At 41.7% G+C, this 24,904-nt stretch overlaps 1 protein-coding gene across 2 annotated transcripts in view; it reads right to left on the bottom strand.

The window, feature by feature from the left end:
- Positions 1–24,904, bottom strand: part of opcml (opioid binding protein/cell adhesion molecule-like) — a 391,556-nt gene that overhangs the window by 58,704 nt on the left and 307,948 nt on the right. For both annotated transcript variants that reach the window (XM_031310910.2, XM_031310909.2), the window contains one exon: positions 6,465–6,590. In XM_031310910.2, coding sequence (XP_031166770.1) covers positions 6,465–6,590 — 126 coding nt within the window. The remainder of the gene's footprint in view (positions 1–6,464; positions 6,591–24,904) is intronic.

The raw sequence follows: 24,904 nt of genomic DNA on the forward strand, positions 1-24,904 counted from the left end.
TGAAAATTAATAAAAACATTGTTAAAAAAAAAAGAGAAGAAGAAGAAGAAGAAGAAGAAGAAGAAGAAGAAGAAGAAGAGTCATTTCCAGTCAGAGCATAATGGCATAACACGACCCTGTCAAAATGTATGCTCTACACACGTGAGTACATAGGGTACACAGTGTACTGTATGCAAGTGTACTCACGCAAGTATCTGAATTGTGACAAACCATATGACTGGATTTACATGGGTTTCACATCCCAGTTTGTTGTTTCTGTTGTGATAATACATAGAGGCAACGTTACACTGTAACTGGTAGCGCTCAGTCACAGCACTTCTAAAGGACAACACAAAATACAGCCATCTTTCAAAGTCAATTTCAAAAGGAAAGGCACAAACTGACATCTGAGAGAGTGTACATCACAGCCTGTCCACTTTAATGAGCCTTAATGGGTCGAACAAATCCATATTGCATTGTCCCCTGAATAAACTGTTTTTCCCCTAACCATATATCTTCTAATCCTTTTAGTGGCCAGCAGCCAGAGATTCAGTGGACACTGCTGAATAATTGATGTAGTCCCCACTGAGTTGAAATGGGGACTGAGTCTTGCAGTGCACAAAATAAAGGTGAGACTTAAATTGACATCAAGTGAACAAGCATAGAGGCTACACATTTATGGGCTGCTAGTCACAGCACAACTCTTACTCCTATCACCATCGGTATTGGAGGATTGATTGGCTTATACTGTAGAGGCTTCAGAGTCTCCTTTCATTCAACAGTGCAATGGAAACAAGATTCATATTAAACAGTGACAGGGAATCTGACACTAACTCAGTTTAGATTGTGTTAACAAACTTCAGGCTCAAATTAGGCAGTGCAACTTTAATATTATTTCCGAATTTCCATAATTCATCCATGTTCGCCGGAGCCAATTTTCTCATGTCACTTGTCATTTCCATAGTGACAGGTAAGGCATCTTTCTGCATCATCAGCTGCTCCAGCACATTTGCTCATGTTCCTGACACCGTATGAGGGTGAACATTTTAAATGATATGCCATTGAAAAACAACTATCAAATGGGAAGGCAGTCACATAGCACATTTTCTGGAAATGCGGTTTAACTCAGGGAGAAGACGGCTCTCTTTAGTGCTGTACTAACAGACCCAAACACTATCCTCTGAGGGAACAGTCCATTATCGCTGGTGACAAACATGAAAAGCAAACAGTGAGGAGCAAGTCAGGAAAATGCCACTGTGCAGGAAAAAAAACATTTACGATTCTGACTGCCAGAGAGAATTTTCTTGTGCTGCCCAAACATCTCCCCACACAGTCTCTCTTTTCATTAGTGCAACTCAGACAAATGTCAGAGAAGATAACCCATTATTTTCCCTGTTGACAATAACACATACACACATACATAAACATCATGCCTCTATATTACTTTGATTACTTTCTATTGATTCACTGATCTTGCTGATGTGCATCAGCTCAGGGTTGGTAGTGACCAGTGACTTTATTTCTACTGTTGGTGCAATTTCAAACTACATGATCACCTATTGACTATTTCCTATTTTCATCTTGTAAAACAAAAGAAAAAAAAAACATTGACAGTGTCTGTAATAAAATATGTAGTATGTGACTGTGTGTCTTCTTTTATTTTTACAATGCCTATCCACCAGTTTCTCTTCTTATCATTATTTTGTGAACAAAATCTGAGCTTGCACTGAACAAGCTGTGTTTGCACTAAACAAGAAGATAGCATTAAAAGGGCATTACGCAATGAAACTTTTATCAGCCTTCATTGGCGATACATTGGTTGCTTGCAGTAGCTTGTATCGGAGAGAGATATAGCAATATTAGAGGGGGTATTATTAGCTTTTAAGTGCTAAACAAGTACCAAATTCTATGTGTAGCAAAAGCATTAAATTGAACACAGACCCCAGAGGGGTGTTACTAAGTATACAGTCAGTGTTAATGGCACCATCTGGCTTGATGGGTCTGTGTCATTAAAGTTGTCCCTTTTGAATGTGATTACAATTCATACTTCAACCAAACAGGTTGTGGGCAAATCATGATATTCAGAGTAAATATTGGGTGGAACCAATAAGGGAAGGGTTGGAAATGTTGTGGATGGGTGAGGTGGTGGAGAGACACTGGGCTGTGAGAACCTGATTCTGCTGGCTCTAGAAAATGGGGGAAAAAGAGAGGAACAGCTGGGCTGTAAGCATTCATGTCATGTTGGAGGCTGAACATCTGATCCTATAGAGAAAGCAGCACATGACTCACAGTGCCTAATGCTCAGTGGGAAGCGTGGAGCCGACACAATTAGAACACAGAACACACATGCATGCACACACATACAGGAGCACAGAGCGGCTTGCTTGGCTCTCCTTCAGGTTGGGAGGTGCCAGCGCAACAGAACAGGCCGAAGCAGCTGGGGCCTCCAGCCAAATCATGGTTGATTGTTGGGTCCTGTCAGGCCACAGGTTGTGCAGTTCCAAACCCTCCAATCCACCAAGTTGAAAAGAAAACAAGGTCTTAGTCAATAGATTAAAGCCAGGAATTTTTCATCATGAATCCTCTCGTGGCTATGTTAACACAAATTCATATGCCGCTGGAGGTGAATGGCTGTTCTGCACGTAGGCGAATATTGATGTGAAGCATGTGTTGGAGGTGTGTGTGGGAGGAGTGGTTCAGTCACCTTTACACTGAGGTAATGCTGTTGCTGTGTTGCGTGACATATTTGTTTTGTGAAATTTCTGAAATTACCTTGACAGGTTGAAAAGAAAATGATGAAAACGTTCTTAAATATCATATAATCGATACAGCATAGTATCGCGATATTTTCCTTGGCAATACCTTATCGATACACAGACGCCAAGTATCGATCTATTATTATATATGTGTTGCTCAGTTTACCTGCTTGACAATCCCATTTTGCAGCATTAAATTGAAGTGAGATGAACAAACAGAAATGGATCGTCTTAGATGTTGACAGAAGTTTCCTTTTGGGGACATCATTTGGGAAAAAATTGCAGTTGGGAAAAAGGTAATATTAGAGGGTAAGGGAAGGACAGAATATGCATTGCTTCATTTTATTTCAAATGACAATTTAAATCTGTGGGGGAAGGAGCCGGAACTTGTGCGGGAGGTGGAGCGCTACCAGTTGGATCTGGTGGGGCTTACCTCTACGCACAGTCTCGGTTCTGGAACCATACTCCTGGATAGGGGTTGGACTCTTTTCTTCTCCGGAGTTGCCCAGGGTGTGAGGCGCCGGGCGGGTGTGGGGATACTCACAAGCCCCCGGCTGAGCGCCGCTACGTTGGAGTTTACCCCGGTGGACGAGAGGGTCGCCTCCCTACGCCTGCGGGTTGTGGGGGGGAAAACTCTGACTGTTGTTTGTGCGTATGCACCAAACAAGAGCTCGGAGTATTCGGCCTTCTTGGAGACCTTGAATGGAGTCCTGTATGGGGCTCCAGTGGGGGACTCCATAGTTCTGCTGGGGGACTTCAAAGCGCACGTGGGAAATGATGGAGACACATGGAGAGGCGTGATTGGGAGGAACGGCCTCCCTGATCTAAACCAGAGTGGTTGTTTGTTGTTGGACTTCTGTGCTAGTCATGGATTGTCTATAACGAACACCATGTTCGAACATAGGGATGCTCATAAGTGTACTTGGTACCAGAGCACCCTAGGCCAAAGGTCAATGATCGATTTTATAATCGTTTCATCTGATCTGAGGCCGTATGTTTTGGACACTCGGGTGAAGAGAGGGGCAGAGCTGTCAACTGATCACCATCTGGTGGTGAGTTGGGTCACAGGGTGTGGGAAGACTCTGGACAGACCTGGTAAGCCCAAACGGGTAGTGGGGGTAAATTGGGAACGTCTGGAGGAGGCCCCTGTCCGACAGACTTTCAACTCACACCTCCGGCGGAGCTTTTCGTGCATCCCTGTGGAGGCTGGGGGCATTGAACCCGAGTGGACAATGTTCAAAGTTTCCATTGCTGAAGCTGCGGCGGGGAGCTGTGGTCTTAGGGTCTTAGGTGCCTCAAGGGGCGGTAACCCACGAACACCGTGGTGGACACCGGTGGTCAGGGAAGCCGTCCGACTGAAGAAGGAGTCTTTCCGGGATATGTTATCCCAGAGGACTCCGGAGGCAGTTGCAAGGTACCGAAGGGCCCGAAGGGCTGCAGCCTCTGCCGTGAAAGAGGCAAAGCAGCGGGTGTGGGAGAAGTTCGGAGAAGACATGGAGAAGGACTTTCGGTCGGCACCAAGGTGCTTCTGGAAAACCGTTCGCCACCTCAGGAGGGGGAAGCGGGGGAACCATCCAAGCTGTGTACAGTAAGGATGGGACGCTGTTGACCTCAACTGAGGAGGTAACAGGGCGGTGGAAGGAGCACTTTGAGGAACTCCTAAATCCGACTAATACGCCCTCTATGGTAGAGGCAGAGCTGGAGGATGATGGGGGATTGTCGTCAATTTCCCTGGTGGAAGTTGCTGAGGTAGTTAAACAACTCCACAGTGGCAAAGCCCCAGGGATTGATGAGATCCGTCCAGAAATGCTTAAAGCTCTGGGTGTGGAGGGGTTGTCTTGGTTGACACGCCTCTTCAACATTGCGTGGAAGTCGGGGACGGTGCCTAAGGAGTGGCAGACCGGGGTGGTGGTTCCCCTTTTCAAAAAGGGGTCCAGAGGGTGTGTGCCAATTACAGGGGTATCACACTTCTCAGCCTCCCCGGTAAAGTCTACTCCAAGGTGCTGGAAAGGAGGGTTCGGTCGATAGTCGAACCTCAGGTTGAAGAGGAACAATGCGGATTCCGTCCTGGTCGTGGAACAACAGACCAGATCTTTACTCTCGCAAGGATCCTGGAGGGAGCCTGGGAGTATGCCCAACCGGTCTACATGTGCTTTGTGGATCTGGAGAAGGCATATGACTGGGTCCCCCGGGAGATACTGTGGGAGGTGCTGCGGGAGTATGGGGTGAGGGGGTCCCTTCTCAGGGCCATCCAATCTCTGTACAACCAAAGCGAGAGCTGTGTCCGGGTTCTCGGCAGTAAGTCGGACTCGTTTCAGGTGAGAGTTGGCCTCCGCCAGGGCTGCGCTTTGTCACCAATCCTGTTTGTAGTATTTATGGACAGGATATCGAGGCGTAGTCGGGGTGGAGAGGGGTTGCAGTTTGGTGAGCTGGGGATCTCATCACTGCTTTTTGCGGATGATGTGGTCCTGATGGCATCGTCGGCCTGTGACCTTCAGCACTCACTGGATCGGTTCGCAGCCGAGTGTGAAGCGGCTGGGATGAGGATCAGCACCTCTAAATCTGAGGCCATGGTTCTCAGCAGGAAACCGATGGAGTGCCTTCTCCATGTAGGGAATGAGTCTTTACCCCAAGTGAAGGAGTTCAAGTACCTTGGGGTATTGTTTGCGAGTGAGGGGACAATGGAGCGGGAGATTGGTCGGAGAATCGGCGCAGCGGGTGCGGTATTACACTCAATTTATCGCACCGTTGTGACGAAAAGAGAGCTGAGCCAGAAGGCAAAGCTCTCAATCTACCGGTCAGTTTTCGTTCCTACCCTCACCTATGGTCATGAAGGCTGGGTCATGACCGAAAGAACGAGATCCAGGGTACAAGCGGCCGAAATGGGTTTCCTCAGGAGGGTGGCTGGCGTCTCCCTTAGAGATAGGGTGAGAAGCTCAGTCATCCGTGAGGAGCTCGGAGTAGAGCCGCTGCTCCTTCACGTCGAAAGGAGCCAGTTGAGGTGGTTCGGGCATCTGGTAAGGATGCCCCCTGGGCGCCTCCCTCGGGAGGTGTTCCAGGCACGTCCAGCTGGGAGGAGGCCTCGGGGAAGACCCAGGACTAGGTGGAGGGATTATATCTCCAACCTGGCCTGGGAACGCCTCGGGATCCCCCAGTCGGAGCTGGTTAATGTGGCTCGGGAAAGGGATGTTTGGGGTCCCCTGCTGGAGCTGCTACCCCCGCGACCTGTTACCGGATAAGCGGAAGAAGATGGATGGATAATTTAAAGCATTAAGACTACATTTACTCGGAACGCTGTCATCCATTTTGACACTGAAAATGGTGCTGCGGCAAATATTGGGATAGCTCCTCCCCTGACGCATGTGATCACACTCCAAATATTTGATAAACCTTGAGAACCCTGCAATATTTATAGTAGAATGTTGCCATATGTTTAAAATTGCAATAATATCCTATCGTGACATAAGAATCGCGATGATATCGTATCGTGATTAGTGATTTGATATATAACATAGCAATGCACAAAATAACATTTGGTTAGAATCAGAAAATAAATCTTAACATGATTAACATGAACAATAAATCTTTCATGTACAGTATGTAACTGCACATAGGAATCCAAATCAGAACATGAGAACTTCTGGATTACCAAATACCAAATACAATTACAATAATACATTACAGACAGCTTTAATAAACAAAATAGAAATAAAAAACCTTGTTTCTTACCTCTTGGCGAATGGTGCTTCCATATGATGTTGGCCTCAGGTCGACCGACCGCCAGACACATAAGATTGACGTTGCTGCCCTCATTCACTGCGATGTCCTTCGATATGTTAGTGATCCTGGCGGGTACTGAGGGGAGAAAGAAAATCAGGATTGATGGTTTGAGCTTAATTAATGACACGTGAGCAAAGGGCTCGCTATTCCACGTGATCAGAACAGTGATGAGGTTAAAAATAACCCCGGGTTGGGGACTCAATTAGCATGAAATTCGCTGACAAATTTGACAATTCTCTGGCTCGCTGTGCTGTTATACATGATTGATTTTCTTCATCATGTGTCTTTGCCACACTGCTCATTAGACAAGCATCAGACTGATTTGGAGTAAGACCTGATTTCATCTCTCTGACTGGACCAGATTGATCTGTGTGTTTGTGTGTGTGTGTGTTTGTGTGTGTCGGGGTTCTTGATTAGGTGTACCCTGTGAGATTGTAGCCTCAAATCAAAGGTCAGACGTTATCCTTTTTCACTGTAATTTAACTCAGTAATGGTGAATTTAAGTAAAAGACCATTATTGCAACAGACAAGACATGCTTTCGTTGAGGAAAATCCACGTAGTATCCTCTGCAGTGTAGTTTAGGACAGTTTAGCTTTAAAAAATCATGAATAAAAAGGAAATTATTTTGAATCTTTGGAGCTGAGAAATAGAAGGGGTGTTACAGTAGAACCAACCAGCAATGAGCATAATAAGTGAATGTACATGAATAGGAAATGAAGGTAACTAGACTACAACACTGGCCATATAACTTCTTTTTTTAAAGGTGAACTATTATGCTTTTCCGTATTTTCTGTCATATCTACAATGTTATAATGTTGGATTTTCATGTTAAACGTGGCCAAAGCTTCAAATAATGAGGTAAACGTATTTCAGAGAGCTAAAACGTTCAGATTTCCAACTTTTGTGAATGTTACGTTTTCAACTGTTTTTTCTACTCTGTGCTTGGGTAACTTAGCCATAGACAATTAAAGAAATGGACCAACAGATCCCGTGTCTCTGGATGGAGACCAGTGAAGGATATTAGAAGCACTTTTCCGGTGATGGCTGAGCGTTACTGAGCAGCCTCCAACTGAGCTTGAAGACGTAGATGTGACGTGAGCAACGTGTCTGAAAGTTGGAAGTCTTCTGGTAGCTGTGCCAAGAGAAATCTCAATCATTCCCAATCTAGCAGAGACGGAGAGCGTAGGTATATGTAAGGAGATAACATAGGCACAGGCTAATTATTGATCACTAAAATGCTAGTTAACATTAGTAATTAAACTTAAACAGCTAATGTAAGTCAAAACTGCCTGCAAGCTTCTCCTGTACTGTACAGTAATTTGAGTGGTTATGACCCAATCGTTAGCCTGTTTTTATAAAAACGTCTGCTACGGAGCCATAACGTGAGGTACAAGGTAATGGAGCCTTTTATACATTGTTGTGTTTCTTTAGAAATAAACAATGGACAAATAAAGTCTTTAAACGCTTCAGATGTAAAGTTATTCGCTGTCAAAGTGACGTCAAAATGAATGGCAGTCAATGGAATGCTAACGCCGGGTGATGGCTTGTTAGCATCAAAATGGCGCCATAGGAGGTACGGGTTGTGGAGAGAGACTTACCCCCTTGAACTTAACACTGAGCCGGCCTTCTCCAGCCTTCTATGATTGGTCATCTGCTCCAGGTAGGTAGGAATAGAGTGTTTTTTTTTTTTTTTTAAGCAACTGCGGTGTTAACATTGTCGCATGTAGCTACATGCTAATGGCAGTGAAAGCTGTAATATTGCCTCCCAGTTTTGTCAATTTCTCCCCAATTTCAGGTCACATTACTGTTGAAACATATCCGGTTGGGTAGTATTTGGTTCAGAAGCCTTTATCTGCGATTTGTGATGGTAGAAAGTGCTGCTATACTCTATAACTGTGCACTGTGAACTATAGTAGCTGCATGCTAACGACAGGAAACCTGTAATCTTGGCTGCCAGTGTTGGTCATTTCTCCCCAATTTGGGGTCACATTACTGCTGAAACGTATCGGGTTGTGTCATATTTGGTTTATAAGCCTTTATTGGTGTTTTTCACGGTATTTTGCTTTATACTTGATTGAAGCCACAGATTGTATGGAGACAGGCAGCAACAACAGGAACACTGATACGGAATCTGACCAATCAGAGCAGACTGGGCTTTTACCAGAAGGGGAGTTTAAAGAGACAGGCACACCAACAGAGAGGGTGAATACAGGAGGCCATCGGCAGTATGAGAAAAATAAAGTGTTTTTTTAAACATCAAAGCATATAAACATGTTCTAGTAGGATCACAAAATACAAGTATGAACCTGAAAATGCTATATAATTGATCACCTTCAAACATATTCTGTGCATAAGTAAAGGTACTGGTCTCCACTTCTTAATGCACTAAATGAATGAGCACTACTCTGACAAGTGTTGAAAAGTAAAACATGCTCAATGTTATATTTGTAATGCTGGTTGGGGTATTTTATTCCTGCATGGTATTAAGTAAATCAATGGGACTTAATTTATTTCAGAGCAGTTGTCATATTCCCTTCAGGACTAATAAGCTAATGTTCTCTTGCTGTCAATTGATCACATAACTCTCTAATTATAATTATAATGTTAAAGTTTTAGCTTCAATTATGATTAAGACAGCTTATCACTTCATTAAAATAGTTTAAAACATAATGATAAAACAGTCATGTATTCCAAGTAATACATCCAATATAATTATTAATGATATTCTTCCACATTTTGAATATAAATAAAAAAGTCATGAATGATGTGTGGTCTGTGCCAGGGGATCAGGGCTGGAGTGATATGATACCATGCATCCCATTGACCTTTAAATTTACCCATTCAATTAGCATGCATGGCTAAAGCCAGCTCAATTGGTTCATTTGTGCGTGCAGCCTGGTTCTCTAAATGCCACCCAAAAACTTGACATGGAACCTATAGTTTATAACATATTTATAACCAGTATCACATAATTCACTGTATGATTCAGGTAAACAAATGAAGGACTATTCCGTGTTTTACACACCATGTTCTCTATTTGCAACCCATGATAACTATATATATATATATATATTTTTTTTTTTTTAGCTCAAATTAAAAGGGCTATATAGTCCCCCTTTAGGTAATTACTTGTATCTGATTCTCCATTTCTCCTCAGACATTAAAACCTTCAGGATGCACCCATTCACAAACAGAACTAATGACAAAATAAATTGTATTTTGAAAGGACTATTACATGCAACACTCATTCCATAAAATGACAAAGATCAGTGCTCAGTTCAGCCATTAATATGAACTGCTTTAAATGCTGGCTAGCTATTTTGCCTTCATCCCATCCTTTGAATCTGCTTGATATACACAGATACATGGTTTTAGAAATATCATCTAATTTATATCTATATAACATCTACATACTCATATGCTCACTGTAGATATACACAGTACACACACATTTACAACATTTACAAAGCAAGCTGTAATTTAAAAAGGTTAGGCTTTGTTGTCTCACTTTTTCTAAAGTGTCAGCATCTTTTTTACATGAAAAGTCAATAAGAAGTTTCCAGGAAGTGGACACAAAATATTCACTTTGGAAAAGTGCAATGCACGGCTTCTTTCTTTTGAAGTGGTGAAAGTTGATAAAAGTGTAACAGTTTGGCAAATTGCACATGATGTGGCACACAGCTTATTGTTGGAGAGATGTTACACAGCCGTCTGGCCAACACATCCTTATACCTAAACGAAATCATAGCTTGATATCCAAAGACTCCCAAAATGACACATACAATTGTTCTATTTACTACTGCACAGTGGCAGTTTAATCATTTGACTGTATTCATGTGACCGTTCTATTTACACATAGTAAACATTGTGAGACAAACTAGTTGAGTTTAGGCAACACAAATACTTAGTTAGGATTAGTAAAACCTTTTTGGCCTAAAATGAGTCATGTAAAACTTAAAATGATTACATTACATGTCGTTTAGCTGACGCTTTTATCCAAAGCGACTTACAATTGCTACATATGTCAGAGTTCGCACGCCTCTGGAGCAACTAGGGGTTAAGTGTCTTGCTCAGGGACACATTGGTTGATGTATCGCAGTGAGAATTGAAGCCAGGTCTCCCACACCAAAGGCATATGTCATATCCACTGCGCCATCACCACCCAGGACATAACGTCAAGGAAATCATTGCGTCACCAACTAAGGTCTGTAAAACTCATCAATCAACTCGGTTGATTTCAAAATGACTTTTGGTTTCACATGGGACACAAACCCCGGCCTCCTGAGTGAAAGTCCTGTGTTTGTTTGACCCATCCACACTAGAGTGGGGATCGGGCCGTATTTTTCTGTCCGAGCCCGGCCCGTGTCCAACAGGCATTAAGATATTTATGTTTCCTCATTAGTATGACACATATACTTTTGTTTGTGTGGAAAGCTCGCTTTTATTAAGCAACTGTAGGAGGGTATTCGGAAATGTCAACAGATGAGCGCATCAGCGCACACGGGGCAACAAGCGCATATTAATAAGCTGTTTAATTTAAAATGTTCAATGCCTTATCGCGTTGATGTGACTGAGCCACATCATTTCTAAATATCTGTCCGAACCTGGCCCGGCCCCCCCGATTCGGGTGTCCATCCTCTAATCCACACCAACAAGCCTTCTGCAGAATTAGGCACTCTTATACTTTGACGCCTCACTTCCTTGTTTGCTCTTGCGATGATTACTTCAGGTTGCTGCCTAACAAGAAACATAGTTATCAGACTTCATGAGCTGCTTGCATAATCGACCAATAGTCTAGTTTTCTGCCCCTATCATTTTCTCTGTGCTGTGTGGAATCTAAATACACAGAAACCCAAGTCAATTCAAGTGTCATTTTTTGTGTATGTAACCTAAAAAATGTGTCTGATGTTGTAGGGCACATTTTCTGACCTGTATTTTTAATATCAATTACGACTGGAGGAGTTTAAAGGTTAATATAATACAGATATTCAGAGGATAGAAGAAAACCATGGCGGGCTCTTTTGATCATTAAGCTTAAGAAAAATGGAAAATGAAACGATTTGTGGATACCAAAATAGCATTATGAATCCATCCTAAAAGGAAATATGCTTCTGCTCCAAGTCCATTTTAAATGTGTCATTTTCTCTCTGTCTCTTTCATGATCAACAACGTCAAATCAATATGTAAAAAATGGCTGTTTTTAACTTGTTCCTGAAAACTGCAACACCTTAACAAAAGAGATATCTTAATCATCAATCCTTAGTAATTATAAGGCAATTTATCTTAATGTTATTTCTTTGAAGAAATTGTGGTCTGGTATATAATAGTTGTTGTTTCTTGAACAAGAACATCAATTGTTTTCTGAACAAATTCCTGTCTGGAGACATTCTGTTGAACCATAGTCATATGTATATGAAAACTAAAAACATATCAGACCACCGAAAGCTCCTACAATGTATCTAATGCAACCAACTGGAACAGGAGAGCAGCTGATGTCTGTGGTTATATGCTTAATGGAAGTAGCTAGTGTAAAGTTAGGTGCTAACAGCTGTCATGTAGGTGGGGGATTTCAACAGCGATATTATATCACAGATTATTTTGTCCATATGCTGTTGTATATCAGCCTTTATCCTCCAGCTACACAAACAACTTCTAAATTGGAGGTGTCTGGGTCCTCACTTGGCTGTAAGTTTATACAAAAAATAGGAATTACAGGCTGTTGGATCTCTGCCGGCAGTAGAGAGAGCGGTGAGATATCCAGACACAGATGCCCCTAAGAGCAAACCACAGTCCCTTAACAGCCAAAAGGTCACCTAATGTGAATTTCAAACTATATTGAATACTGTAAAGGGTGTTGTGTATTATGTGCAAAGTAGAACTAGCTTCTAACATGTTCCATAAACCAAGGCCATAGCTATAAAGTGTTCCAATAGATTTTCTGCAAAACCTGGTGGCAAAATGTGACGAAGAGGCTTCCACAATCGTCTTCCGTTTATAGCAATTAGACCAACGCCACCGAGCTGATGGGGTAATGATTCATTGAGGGAAAAATGCCACATGTGGCGCCTTTAAGAGGCTCTAAATAGGGAAGGCAGAAGGACGCAGCAGGCATCACTTTCTCAGACCCATTGACCTCCGGTAGAGATGAATGAACAAGCATCTGTGTGCAGAGTAGGTGACGGGTCCTCCAGCTTGATAATGCCAGTGGCCAGGTGATTAAAATCACAGCTCCCCTGCCACTGGGGTTGGTGGTGGATGTGACTGGGGGCCACGACCCGTCACTCTTCATGTCGGCACAGCCAAGGTGTTTCCGCTAGCAATTAATTAGAAAATGGAATCAGGAGGCTTCCCAAAGAGGAAAAGTATGCTTTCTCTGTGTGTTTATTTAACATCATGGCTTGACTGATGTGATTGTATTTCTTGTAATACTTTATTTTTTTCTAATGTCAACCGTCATTGTGCTGGTAAAATGTGGTTCATTCACAGAGAGATGAGTAGATACAGGGCAGAAATGTGAGGAATGCGAGGAATGTGTTATCAGCAGGGCACAAGAACACAATGGTATAGTAAGCATTGTTACGATACTGCACACTGTTGTCTGTTAGAATATAATGTATACATTCATGGCAATTCCCCAGTCAGACAATGCAATGGTAACATACTGTATGTGGGGCATCTTTAAGCTCCAACTTTTCCTCATGAAAATTAGAAAGAAATTCAAGAAATTGTGTTTGAAGGGTCAGGACAATTCAAGTTCAGTTTTCAAAGTAGGCTAAGCAACAACATAACCCCCCACTACCCACAGCCACTTGTGAAAGAGGTATTCAATTCAATTCAATTTTATTTATAGTGTCAAATCACAACAGGAGTTTTCTCAGGACACTTTACAGACAATTTCTCCCCAAGAGCAAGCATTTGGTGTGACATTGGTGAGGAAAACAGGCAGCAACGCTGACTCTTAGTGGGTGGCCATCTGCCGCTGCCGGTTGGGACACAGATCCTTTACTTAAGCTAAGATAGCAATAACACAAGTTCTGCCTTCAAAGTTAGGAAGTAGTGTTATACATTTATATATTTGAGTACAGTGAACTTCAAGAAACCAGTTTGAGATGATTTGAGCTTTGTGACATGGTGCGTCATCGTGCTGGATGGATAAGAAGCTGGGTACACTTAAAGGGATGGACATGGACAGCAACAAATACCAGAGATGTTCACAAGTCATTTTTTGGAAGTTCAAGTCAAGTCTCAAGTCTTTTGCCACGAGTCCAAGTCAAGTCTCAAGTCTCTGTCCATCTGATCTGTCCCTAACACTGTATTGTTAAATCTTATGAATTCAAAGCATGTCCTGTAGCTACCATCCATACAGTACAGTATTAAAATCAGTTGTAGGATAACTTTATGGGGTCTACTTAACACATCCCTCTAGCCCTCAGACCTGGTGAAATATTAACCTAAGTCTGTCACATCATATGGATACAACTATAAAGATACAATGTGCCTGTTCCCAGCATTAGCACACTTTGCAATGGTTAGCTTGTTACCTGTGGTGATATATGCTAAATATAACATCTCTTTCACTCAAAAAAATGTCTAATGTTGAAGTGGAAATCTTAATAGCCTAGAAATCATCCACGGGATCAATTACGCATCACATGAGTTTGCCCGCCCGACACAGCGTTTGTTCCTGGGGAGATGGATCCGTGCACCCTGCCTCCTGTGCGCCATGGATGTCTGAGCATCGGCAACTACTAACTATAAAGATACAATGTGCCTGTTCCCAGCATTAGCACAGCACTTTGCGATGGTTAGCTTGTTACCTGTGGCGGTATATGCTAAATGTAACGTCTCTTTCACATTAGCAAGTGACTGATCTGGGTGTGTTTTGAGTTTTTGAGATCTTGGTGCCACACACCTTGCATGTAACTGTTGGCTTACTGCCACTGTTTACCAAGTATTTGAAAGCAAAACTAATGACAAAAGGCACAACTCCAGGAGGACTTGGTGTCGCCATCGTCAATGCATGTGAGTGCGTGCAGATAAGGCATAGCGCATGCGTTGCACATTATGGCAAAGGGCAGGGGACATGCAGCTCGTCATACGTTTCCCCAACGTATATGCGCCAATAAAGGAAAATAGAAATCCATGAATAAATTTAGATTTAAAAAGCAATAATTGCATGAAAACAGGTTGTTGACGAGTCTCGAAGCTTGAGTCCGAGTCAAGTCGGAAGTCTTTTGGGTCGAGTCGCAAGTCAAGTCTGAAGTCAGCTGTTTGTGCGACTTAAGTACGACTCCAGTCCGAGTCTCAGACTCGAGTCCGAGTCTCAGACTCGAGTCCCTATCTCTGACAAATACTCGTGTAGGCTGTGGCGTTTAAACGATGCTCAACTGTTACTAAAGGGACCAAAAGTGTGCCAAGAAAATATCACCCACACAATCAACAAGGCATTTTTTCCCAGAGAACTGCTTTTCGGACCATTCTCTGTAAACCCTAGAGATGGTTGTGCATGAAAATTCCAGCAATTCAGCATTTCTGAAATACTCAAACCAAAAACCATGCCACGTTCAAGATCACTTAAATTACCCCTCTTCCCCATTCTGATGCTTGATTTGAACTTCAGCAGATCGTCATGACCATGTCTACCATGTCTAAATGCATTGAGTTGCTGCCACGTGATTGGCTGATTACAATTTTGCGTTAATAAATGATTGATTGATTGATCAACTGAACAAACTACTCTCTGCAGACCCTTGCAGTCCTGTTCGGTGTTATTTCTGTACCAGGCAGTGATGTTCCCGGACGCTTTCAATGAAGCAGGAGTATACATTCTGATGTATTTGAGGGGATACCTGGAACCTCCTCAGGCGTCTGAGGACAAACAGTCTCTGTCTTGCTTTTCTCACCACTGAGTCAGTATGCAGTGCCCTGGTCAGACCCTCAGGGATGTGGACTCGGCGCTTGTTTTGCAGCTGTTGTTTTGCAGCCGCAGCTGGTGTTGGGTACCGGTAGGGTACACATTCAATCATTGGCAAATTATCAAAGATGTTTGTCAATATTAATAAAGTTATGAATATGGTTATTCATAACTTTACCAAATTGACAAACAATCAATACGGGGCACCACCCTGAACTTCAGGGGCCAATAACCGAACTGTGAAACAGTCTCATTTAGGTGGTGTTCCTTTTTAAATACAGATCTTAATTAATTTGGTTAATTTATCTGGTATTCTAAAGGAACAGAAGGAAGGGTGAGTTCGAGCATAGACTGTGTTCAACCAGCTTGTTATTACAATAGGTACACAAATAATCACAGACAACTGCTATTTACAGTATGATAGAATTTATTAACTTCAAAATCCTCAATGGCCAGTCGATAATCCTTCGATCAATTAAAACCAATATACCCTTTTTTACTACAACAAAAAGCAGAAACAAAACTAGCATGTGGTGAGACACTCTGTGTGTGTGTGTGTGTGTGTGTGTGTGTGAGTGAGAGATTAGTGAAAGAGGAAAGAAGCACATTTAGAGAAAGAAAAACACACTTGAACGAGAAAAGAAAAGTCACCTGGAGTCTTGATTTTCTAAAAAATAAACTCTTGTATGCTAACAAGGGGATGTTTACATGTTTAGCCTCTCTGGTAAGCTAACAGCTGATCTGTTGCCTACACGGGTCCACGCCGTGACTGTCTCATCACGCCGTGGTTCGACTGACTAACGGGAGTTTTCCTATCTCGCTCTGAACAGTAACTAAGCTCCGTGGAAGGAGCTAGCAATGTAGCATTTACAGTTTACCTAAGCTACATTATTCAACACATCATCAAAAAGTCCCCTGATCAAAGATACATTCACAGCCAAACAGATTAATAATCAAAGCGTGCAGCAATAGCACTGTATTAATCAGATCACATTAATGGCAACACAAATAGCAACAATAGCACATTACTCATTAATAATACACACACTGTTCTAATCTGCCCAGAACACTATTAAGCCTCTTACTTTTGGGATGTGTAGTTCACTTGGTTTGTTCAGCGGATCCTCCGCGATGAACAGAAAGTGAGTTAAAACACGAGCTCGTGATTTAACGAACAGAAAAACTCCCTCCGGCAGCTGGATTCGGAGCCCTGTTCAGAGTCGACTGTCAAAGAAGTGACGTCCTCCTTTCCTCGGAAAACAGATTTGGTGAGAGACAGAAAATCTCCTTCACCAGGACCCACCTTTAGTACCATGAAGATACTATTCAGCTCAAACTCGACCAGCGAGGTGAGGCTGTGGATTTCTCGGCAGCGCTAGCTTTTTATTTAAAGTGGCCATATTATGCTCATTTTCAGGTTCATAATTGTATTTTGAGGTTGTACCAGAATAGGTTCACATGGTTTAATTTTCAAAAAACACCATATTTTGTTGTATTGCACATTGCTGCAGATCCTCTTTTCACCCTGTGTGTTCATGTCTGTTTTAGGTACAGAGTGAGGCATCGCACTTCTATCCCATCTTTGTTGGGAGGCGCACCTGCGCAGTAGCTAGGTAAGAATCACATCATCTAGCTCAAAATCCAACCAAAATCATGGTTGCAGCTGTCGCCGTGGTTCTGCTGCACGCCTTGCTCTGCCCTATTACACCCTGCTACGCTCTGTGTTGCCCTGCAGTGCCCTGCTGCGTCCTGCTGCATCCTGCTGCATCCTGCTACGTCCTGCTATGCTCTGCTGTTCCATGCTACATACTGTAACACCCTGCAGTGCCCTGCTATGCCATGAACTACTACGACTACTATTTCTAGTCACTGTTCCATTATCTTTATTGTGACTGTTCATCACACCCCCTGGGTCTTTGTATATTATAGAGTGTGGTCTAGACCTACTCTATCTGTAAAGTGCCTTGAGATAACTCTTGTTATGATTTGATACTATAAATAAAATTGAATTGAACTGAATTGAATCTAGCTTTTTGTTTCTACAACTTCAGTAGTACAAGGCAGGATTAGCTGGGAGACTTCTTTAAAAACGAGGGCACACTTCCAACTTTGTGTAGAATACCTGCAGAACAGGGACATGTAAGTAGTTCTTTTGTAGATTATGGTGAACTAGTGTGTGTTGTAGCAGTGTTTGCCATTCAGAACGAGCTAGAATGCTAGTGCTAGCGGTTAGCCACCTCATTTCGGGTAGTGACGTAAAAAGCTCTGCCGATTTTGAACAGCTCACCCGGAGACTGAAGGCAGGTTACATTCAGAAAACCATATCTCACTCTAAACAGCATGGTTGTTTTTTTTCCAAGTTTGTATGTGTGTGGAAGCACCAGAGACACAAAATAACACCCCAAATCCCAGAAAAAGTGATTTTTTTCATAATATGGGCAAAAACAGAAAATGCCACATGAAAAAAACAACGTGATTTTAGACATGATTAAAAAGCATGTGATGAAATGAAGAAAAGAAGCCTGGCTCAGGATTGTATTAGGGTGAGCCTGAACTTTTGACATCTCCCAACATCAAAGCCTCTTCTCCTGTGCTAACATTCACCAAATCTATAATAGATGCTAACTCTTCTTTCATAACAAATTACTATGCGACAGAAACATCAAAGGAATAACTGTCACTGACTCTTTTTTTCAATCTGCCATCATATCTCGGAACAACAGACATCGGTGACAGATATCTCCGTAACATTCAGTGTTCTTGTCACTGGTTATTGTTAATTCAGAGGCACACCCAACTCCAAGAGAAGGAACAAGAAAGGGATCCAAAGATTCCAGCTTGGAAAGTGTGTGTGTGTGTGTGTGTGTGTGTGTGTGTGTGTGTGTGTGTGTGTGTGTGTGTGTATGTGTGTGTGTGGAGGGGGGGGGGCTGTTCATGCTTTGGTGAGGTAGAAAGTAAAACTAGGTTAGTTTTCCCACTGGCTGGTAGAAGGCACAAGTGGTGACACCTGCCTTCAAACTTCCAAGCTTTCTCTGTTCAAAGGCAGCTTTTCATATGGGACCCATTGCATCTTATGTTCCAGGATCCGGTCCAAAGTAATGACAGCAGCACTGAAGTGAATCCAAATGGAAAAGTGTGATGCAGTGCGTCAATATATTACCTTGTGATCACCATGAGAAAAAGCACCATGCACATGCTGGCTGAGATAGCTGGGTCTTTTATGCCTTGTATTTACAAGTCCAGACTTTCAGCCATGTGTTCATTTTATTGATGAGCTGGCCTCTCGTACCTTTTTTCAGTATTTCCTGGCATATGCACTTCTAACCTGTGAGCATATATTTTTCAGGTCTATGTAGTTATTTTCTCTTGTACAACCAGATGATATGAAGGCCATAGATTTCACTTTTCAGATGCCGAGTATAAGAGCTGACAAAATCGCAGTAGGAGAGTTCTTCATCATAGCCTTTCTCCTCCTTCCTCCCCATACACTATTCATGCTAACCCAGCTCACTCACTTAAATAGCTGGAAGCCTTTGAAAATGTTTCTTTAGCCCGTCTTTGTATGTGCCAACTGAATTAGTTTGCTAAAAACAGCCTTCAGAAGAGAAGAAGTTGATCATGGAAATCTACCATTTTGTGGAAGGGAAGAATCGCGACCATTTCAAATAAAAATAGTAATAATAAAAAAGTTTATTTAATATATCACCTTTTACAGAACAGAGTCACAAAGTGCTTCACAAGAGTAAAATTATTAAAAATTAAGACCAAAATCAAATGAACAAGCAATAAAAAAAGAAAAGAATTAAATAATGGAAAAAATAAGTAAAGTAAAACTTAAAAACAAAAATAGAAACATCAGCTGCTTATTAAAAGCGTCAACAGGTACCACAGAGGGTATGGCAATTAGAAGCGTGTTCCACAGTGTCGGAGCCACTACTTCAAAGGCCCCTTTTGTTTTTAGCCGAGCGCGAGGGACAACCATTCATCCCTGGTCAGAAGACCTGAGTGACCTACTGATAATAAAAGGATGGAGGTAATCAGAGGTGTACACAGGTGCCTGACCAAGGCTCTACTGTATATGTCAGAACAAAAATCTTAAAATGATTCCTGAACTATGTAAAGAGGATAGGATGGGAGTGATTGGAGCAGCGTTCTGGACCAGTTGTAGACGGTCCAGAGTTGACTTGTTGAGGCAGGTGAAGGTGAAGGGAATCACAGTAGTCTAGCCGGGCTGATATAAAAGTGTGAATGATCATCTCAAGCTCAGATTGTGATACAACAGACCAGAGTTTGGCCGTATTTCTGAACTGGAGGAAACATGTACGGGTCAACGATTTGATATGTTGATCAAAATAAATAGCATGATCAAACATAACATTGAGCCTCATTCAGCAATATCTTCCTAAGTTTTCTCTTAAATATGTTCTAAAGAAAGTCCCTAAGAAAAGTCTACGTCGGATTCATGACGTGTTCTTAAAACAGCAGAAATGTTCGCACCTGTGTTCTTAGGATTGATGATTCCCACGTCTTCATAATTGAAAGCGTGTGCCAGTTGTTCCTAATTAGCATAAGAAAACCCCCCGCAAATTCCCATATAAGGACATGACACTTCCTGTGCACCTCCTGGGAAGCGGGAGACTGCCTTCAACAGATGGTTGTCGGAGTCGCAGATGACTTGTACATTGCAGTGGTGGAGGAAGTACTGAATCTACTTAAGTAAAAGTACAAATAACCAGAGACATATTTACTTTAGTAAAAGTAGAAGATGTCCACTACCACAAACAAGGCCTGACTTTTAAAAGAAGTTCCTATCCTAACCAGCATAAAACAGAAATATGTTGTTAGAATCGGAATGCGGTTGGTTTTATTCATGGATGTATTTTAAGATGGTTTTATTTCCTTTAACCATGCAAGTAAGCAAATAAAGTGTGTGAAGCAGCCAAAATGGGGAGGAGATGTAAAGAGGTCCAGCCAAATAAATAAGATATGAACGCTTACGCTGCCTGGCGGAAGATTAAACGACGCTGTGGAGAGAAATAGATGGCAACTATGATTCAAAAATGGGAATAATAAAAAATAAACATTTTCATTTTCACTTTTACCGCTGCGCCCGGGCTCTGGAGCACCAGAGCCAGCTTGGAAGCCGATAAAGGAGCGGCTGTGCCCCATATATACAGTATCTATGGCAACAAAACTTCACTGGTGAGACAAACGTGTGACGGTCAGGAAGACGTTTTGGCAGGGGGAAAAACTGATCCGAAAATGTAACGGAACGTTGTAGAAATGTAGTGGAGTATAAAGTATAGATAATTGCTGCAAAATGTAACAAAGTAAAAACCACTCCATTTTGGCCCTATAAATAGCGCGATCAATCACCAAGTAACGCAGGATTTAATCAGTTTAATTGTTGATGTAAATTACCAGTGTTAGTGTTTCTTTGCATACTATGATTTTGTTTTTCAACAAATGATCAGAAATACATTACAGTACAATACTATCATTGTAAACAACTGTAGAATTAAATAAAATGCAGTAACCAATTATTTGGAGCAAATTGTCCTCACTCAAATGTGCGTAAGAGTGCTCTTGAGTGTTCGTAGAATTCGTTCTTAGCTAAGAACAAATCCAAGATAAGAAAACATTAGTGAATGTCGGAATCTTCGTAAAAAGTGCGTAGGTGGGGTTTAAGAACACATTTCTTCGTAAGAACGGTTGGTGAATGAGGCCCATTGACTGTACAGCTAAAGACAGGGACCCCAAACACTGAGCAACCTTGGAAGCTGTGATATCTGAAGCAATGATAAGGACCTCAGTCTTATCTACATTGCTGTTAAAAGTTTTGCCATCCAGTCCTCAAACAATTGTGCAACACAGTCAGTTTTTCAGTCTCATCAAGCTCAAATGAGACATACAAATGGATATCATGAGCGTTACAGTGATGTAAGATCTATTTGAATTGGCTAATACCTAGTGGAAGCATATACAATACAAATCATTTAGGACCTAAAACAGAACCCTGAGGCACATCACAGAAAAGGACAGAAGTTTCAGACATATAGGGACCAAGTGACTAAGGAAAAACTCTTTTCCGAGAAAGGTGGAGAGATGAACCATTCCGGGGCGCTCCCAGAGACACTCACCCACTACCTAAGCCTTTCAATCAGGATGCTGTGATCCACGGTATCAAAAGTTTGCCAAGACGCAGATGCACCAAAACAGAGCATTCACCCACATCAGAAGACTACGTTATATTATTGGACACTCTGAGAAGAGCTGTTTCAGTGGAATGCTTCTGATGGAAACCATATTCGAATTTATACAAAATGTTGTGTACAGTCAATTCAGCAGTGAGCTGTTTGGTTGTCTTAAGGGTTGAATTCACTGGAGGAAATGAGGTCAGCAAAGCAAGATGGCCTCATCTCCTTAACCATACTGTTAAACTCAGTTAAGAGGTCTTTGTCATAGAGACGGTGAACATGGAGCTTGGTGGATTTCCACTGTCGTTCAGCCCTCCAACATGGAGGCTGGAAACAACGAATGGAGTCATTTAACCATCCATTTTGAGATGTCCCGTTACCTTCCTCTTTCTTTTCTGAGGACTATGGTTAACTACTCCTCAGATCTCTGCAGGGTAAATCCAGACAGCTAGCTAGACTATCTGTCCAAACTGAGTTTTCTGTTGCACGACTAAATCAACTTTTGAACGTACACATGTTCCACCAAAACAAGTTCCTTCCCGAGGCTATTTGGCAGAGGCACCATTACTCTGTCCGGTGCTTAGCATTGCCCGTGACAATTGTAATTGGTTTAAAGAAATACCATTAAACCAGAGCACGTTTTTCTCCAATCCTGGAATGCTGTGTGGACTAGCCAGACCTTCCTCAGCAGCGCTGTGGAACAAGGTCTGGCAATGCGAGACTAATATCACTCAGCAACAGTGCTTTGCTTGTTTATCACAAGAGACTTCCTCAGGAGATAAATATATGGTGGGATATCATAGTCAAATTAAATGCATATCATGGGCCTCAAGCCTTACTGCTTGTATATCTTAACTGAAATTTCAAAGATAGGAAAAATCCTATCTTCCTATTAATGAAGTAACTCCTGAACTCATGGCTGTGTCCTATCCTATCTCAGACCTCCTGTCTTATCTTAACTTAACTTAAGAAATCCTAACTATAACTGTAAATGTAATTCTTCCATCAGCACTCGTTCTGCCATGCCTGTATCTCTGTTCAGAATGTACCGGAAGGCTGTAATGTCAAAGACAGATCTGCATCCTCACTCTCAGTGAAAAAACAAAGTGCATTTGTTATCTGTACGATCACTGACAGAGCCCCATGCCTGCATGTAGACCTTTCCAGAGCCGGACGTAGGACATCAATCAAAGTCAAAATGAATCGTCTTGTCAGTCGATATATAACCATAAATACATGGTCGGGGAAATTAAAAGCATCATCATAAAGTTTGAGTAGCCTTTCAATCATTATATTTTGGTGATCATGTTGTTCCATATCGTTGTCATTGCCATATAAACCTAACAACAGTGCTGCTGCCCTTTTTGGCAGTTATTATATGTTATTTTTTGATTCAGGACAGGGTCTATGCCATCCTAATTTAGGATTCCTCACTCGGGAAATCACGAGTAACGTACACCTTATTTTTCCTAAATGGAGTTAGGAAACAGGTTTCTGTAAATGTCATCCTAAAGTGAGATAAGATAGGATTCCAGAAGTTTTCAGAAGTTTTTGTTATGAGGCCCCAGGTGATCGAACATGTCAAAGTGTTTCAGGATAATATAAGAAATTGATTTCCTCATGTTGTTTGAGAAACTGCAAGCTTAGATGTCACATGATCTGACTAACAAGCACAAAAGGTAAAACATGAGTTTGACAGAAAATGTACTGAAGTGTCTTCGTCTTCTTGTCTTTCGGTGCATTGAAAGAAATGGAATAGTCCCATATGGTGCGTTTGTCTATCTATTGTCTATACTTTAAAATGCTATCCATAAACTTATCATCACTTGAAACTGGTGACTGGTAAATGTAATATCAGGTTGATTTTACAGAGAAGAGTGCATCATATGAATCTCACGCAGCATGGCTTATATTCACAACATGCCCAGTCAGCCTACAAATTAAATGAGTGGCAGTGTAATGTGAATGTTCACTTTAGAAATGGAAAGAGACAGAGTAACAACGATCGAGATAGAATCTTCTCTAATTTTCTCTTCTATCCCATGTTCATAGTCTCTTCCAATCCGCATTCTTGTCTGCTGCCTTTTCATGCCTGCAGTCATATTTTCACACAACAGATTTTAAGGTTTGTGCCAAATTAAAATGTAATGCATCCTGCAGAGCACCAAGAGACTATCTTGCAGCACATTTTGAATATATTCTGCAGTTTCTCCATGCACGTGAAGGCAGGGTGCACAAACAACAATTCAAACGAAAACTATTGTTTTCAATCTTTATTCTGTCTCAACCACACCCTTGACATTGCATCTGCAGTCTGTATAGATGATTTTTGTGCCACAAACAAAATTATTTGCTGATGGTTGTATATATTTTTGAGAAACAAAGTTTGGTCAGAGTCAGTAGAAAATGTATTCTGGATTTGACCTTATGCATCTTCAATGCACAATATCTCCTGCCTGAAGGAGTGCTGTATTTGTAATGGCTTGGGCAACCACTTCATGGAAGTCAGCACAGCAGGTACAATAATCACTGTACACTAAGGCTGAAACGATTCCTCAAGTAACTCGATTGATTCAATTACTAGAATCATCGATGCAAAATTATTTGCCTCGAAGCGTCGTTTAATGAATGTAACTAACGTCGTACCGCTCACTGTATTTCCGCACGGATGATTATTACTGTCGCACAACGGAGTAACGCTGTGGACACATGTCGTGCCTGTAAAGATTGACGTGCATATTACAAAATGGAGAAAGAGACCCAAAATAGTTGGGGGCTAAGAGAAGAGACAGGCGAGAGAAAACTACAGTGTCCAAAGTTTAGGATCATTTCAAACGCTGTATACAGTGTGTCTTATACATCCAGTCTAACGTTACTCATCTATTCCACGGAGCGGACCAGTCACAAGGTAACATTAATGCTAGCATCTATAGGTACACTTTGCCGACTTTCGACTGGCACCATTTTCCTGGTAATACATATAATTATTATTAATTCATCCCTTGTTCAGTAAATCACAGAGTCGTATGGACAGCTTCGTGAGTTCACAGACAGCATTTTGAACACAAATGTTAAACAGAATGTAATATGGCACTTAAATGCACTAAATAGGTATATTTTTTAGACAGATATTATTGTATGCAATTTAAACAATAACAATGTTGCTTTTTCTTAAAAGGAAAGTACTCTTTTGAATATTTACTAGTGCTCTTTACTACAGCAAAAGTATGTCTTATCTGATTACTTGAATAATCAATGGAATAATCTGTAGAATACT

Source organism: Sander lucioperca, chromosome 13 (genome assembly GCF_008315115.2).
Source record: "Sander lucioperca isolate FBNREF2018 chromosome 13, SLUC_FBN_1.2, whole genome shotgun sequence".
Classification (NCBI taxonomy): Eukaryota; Metazoa; Chordata; class Actinopteri; order Perciformes; family Percidae; genus Sander; species Sander lucioperca.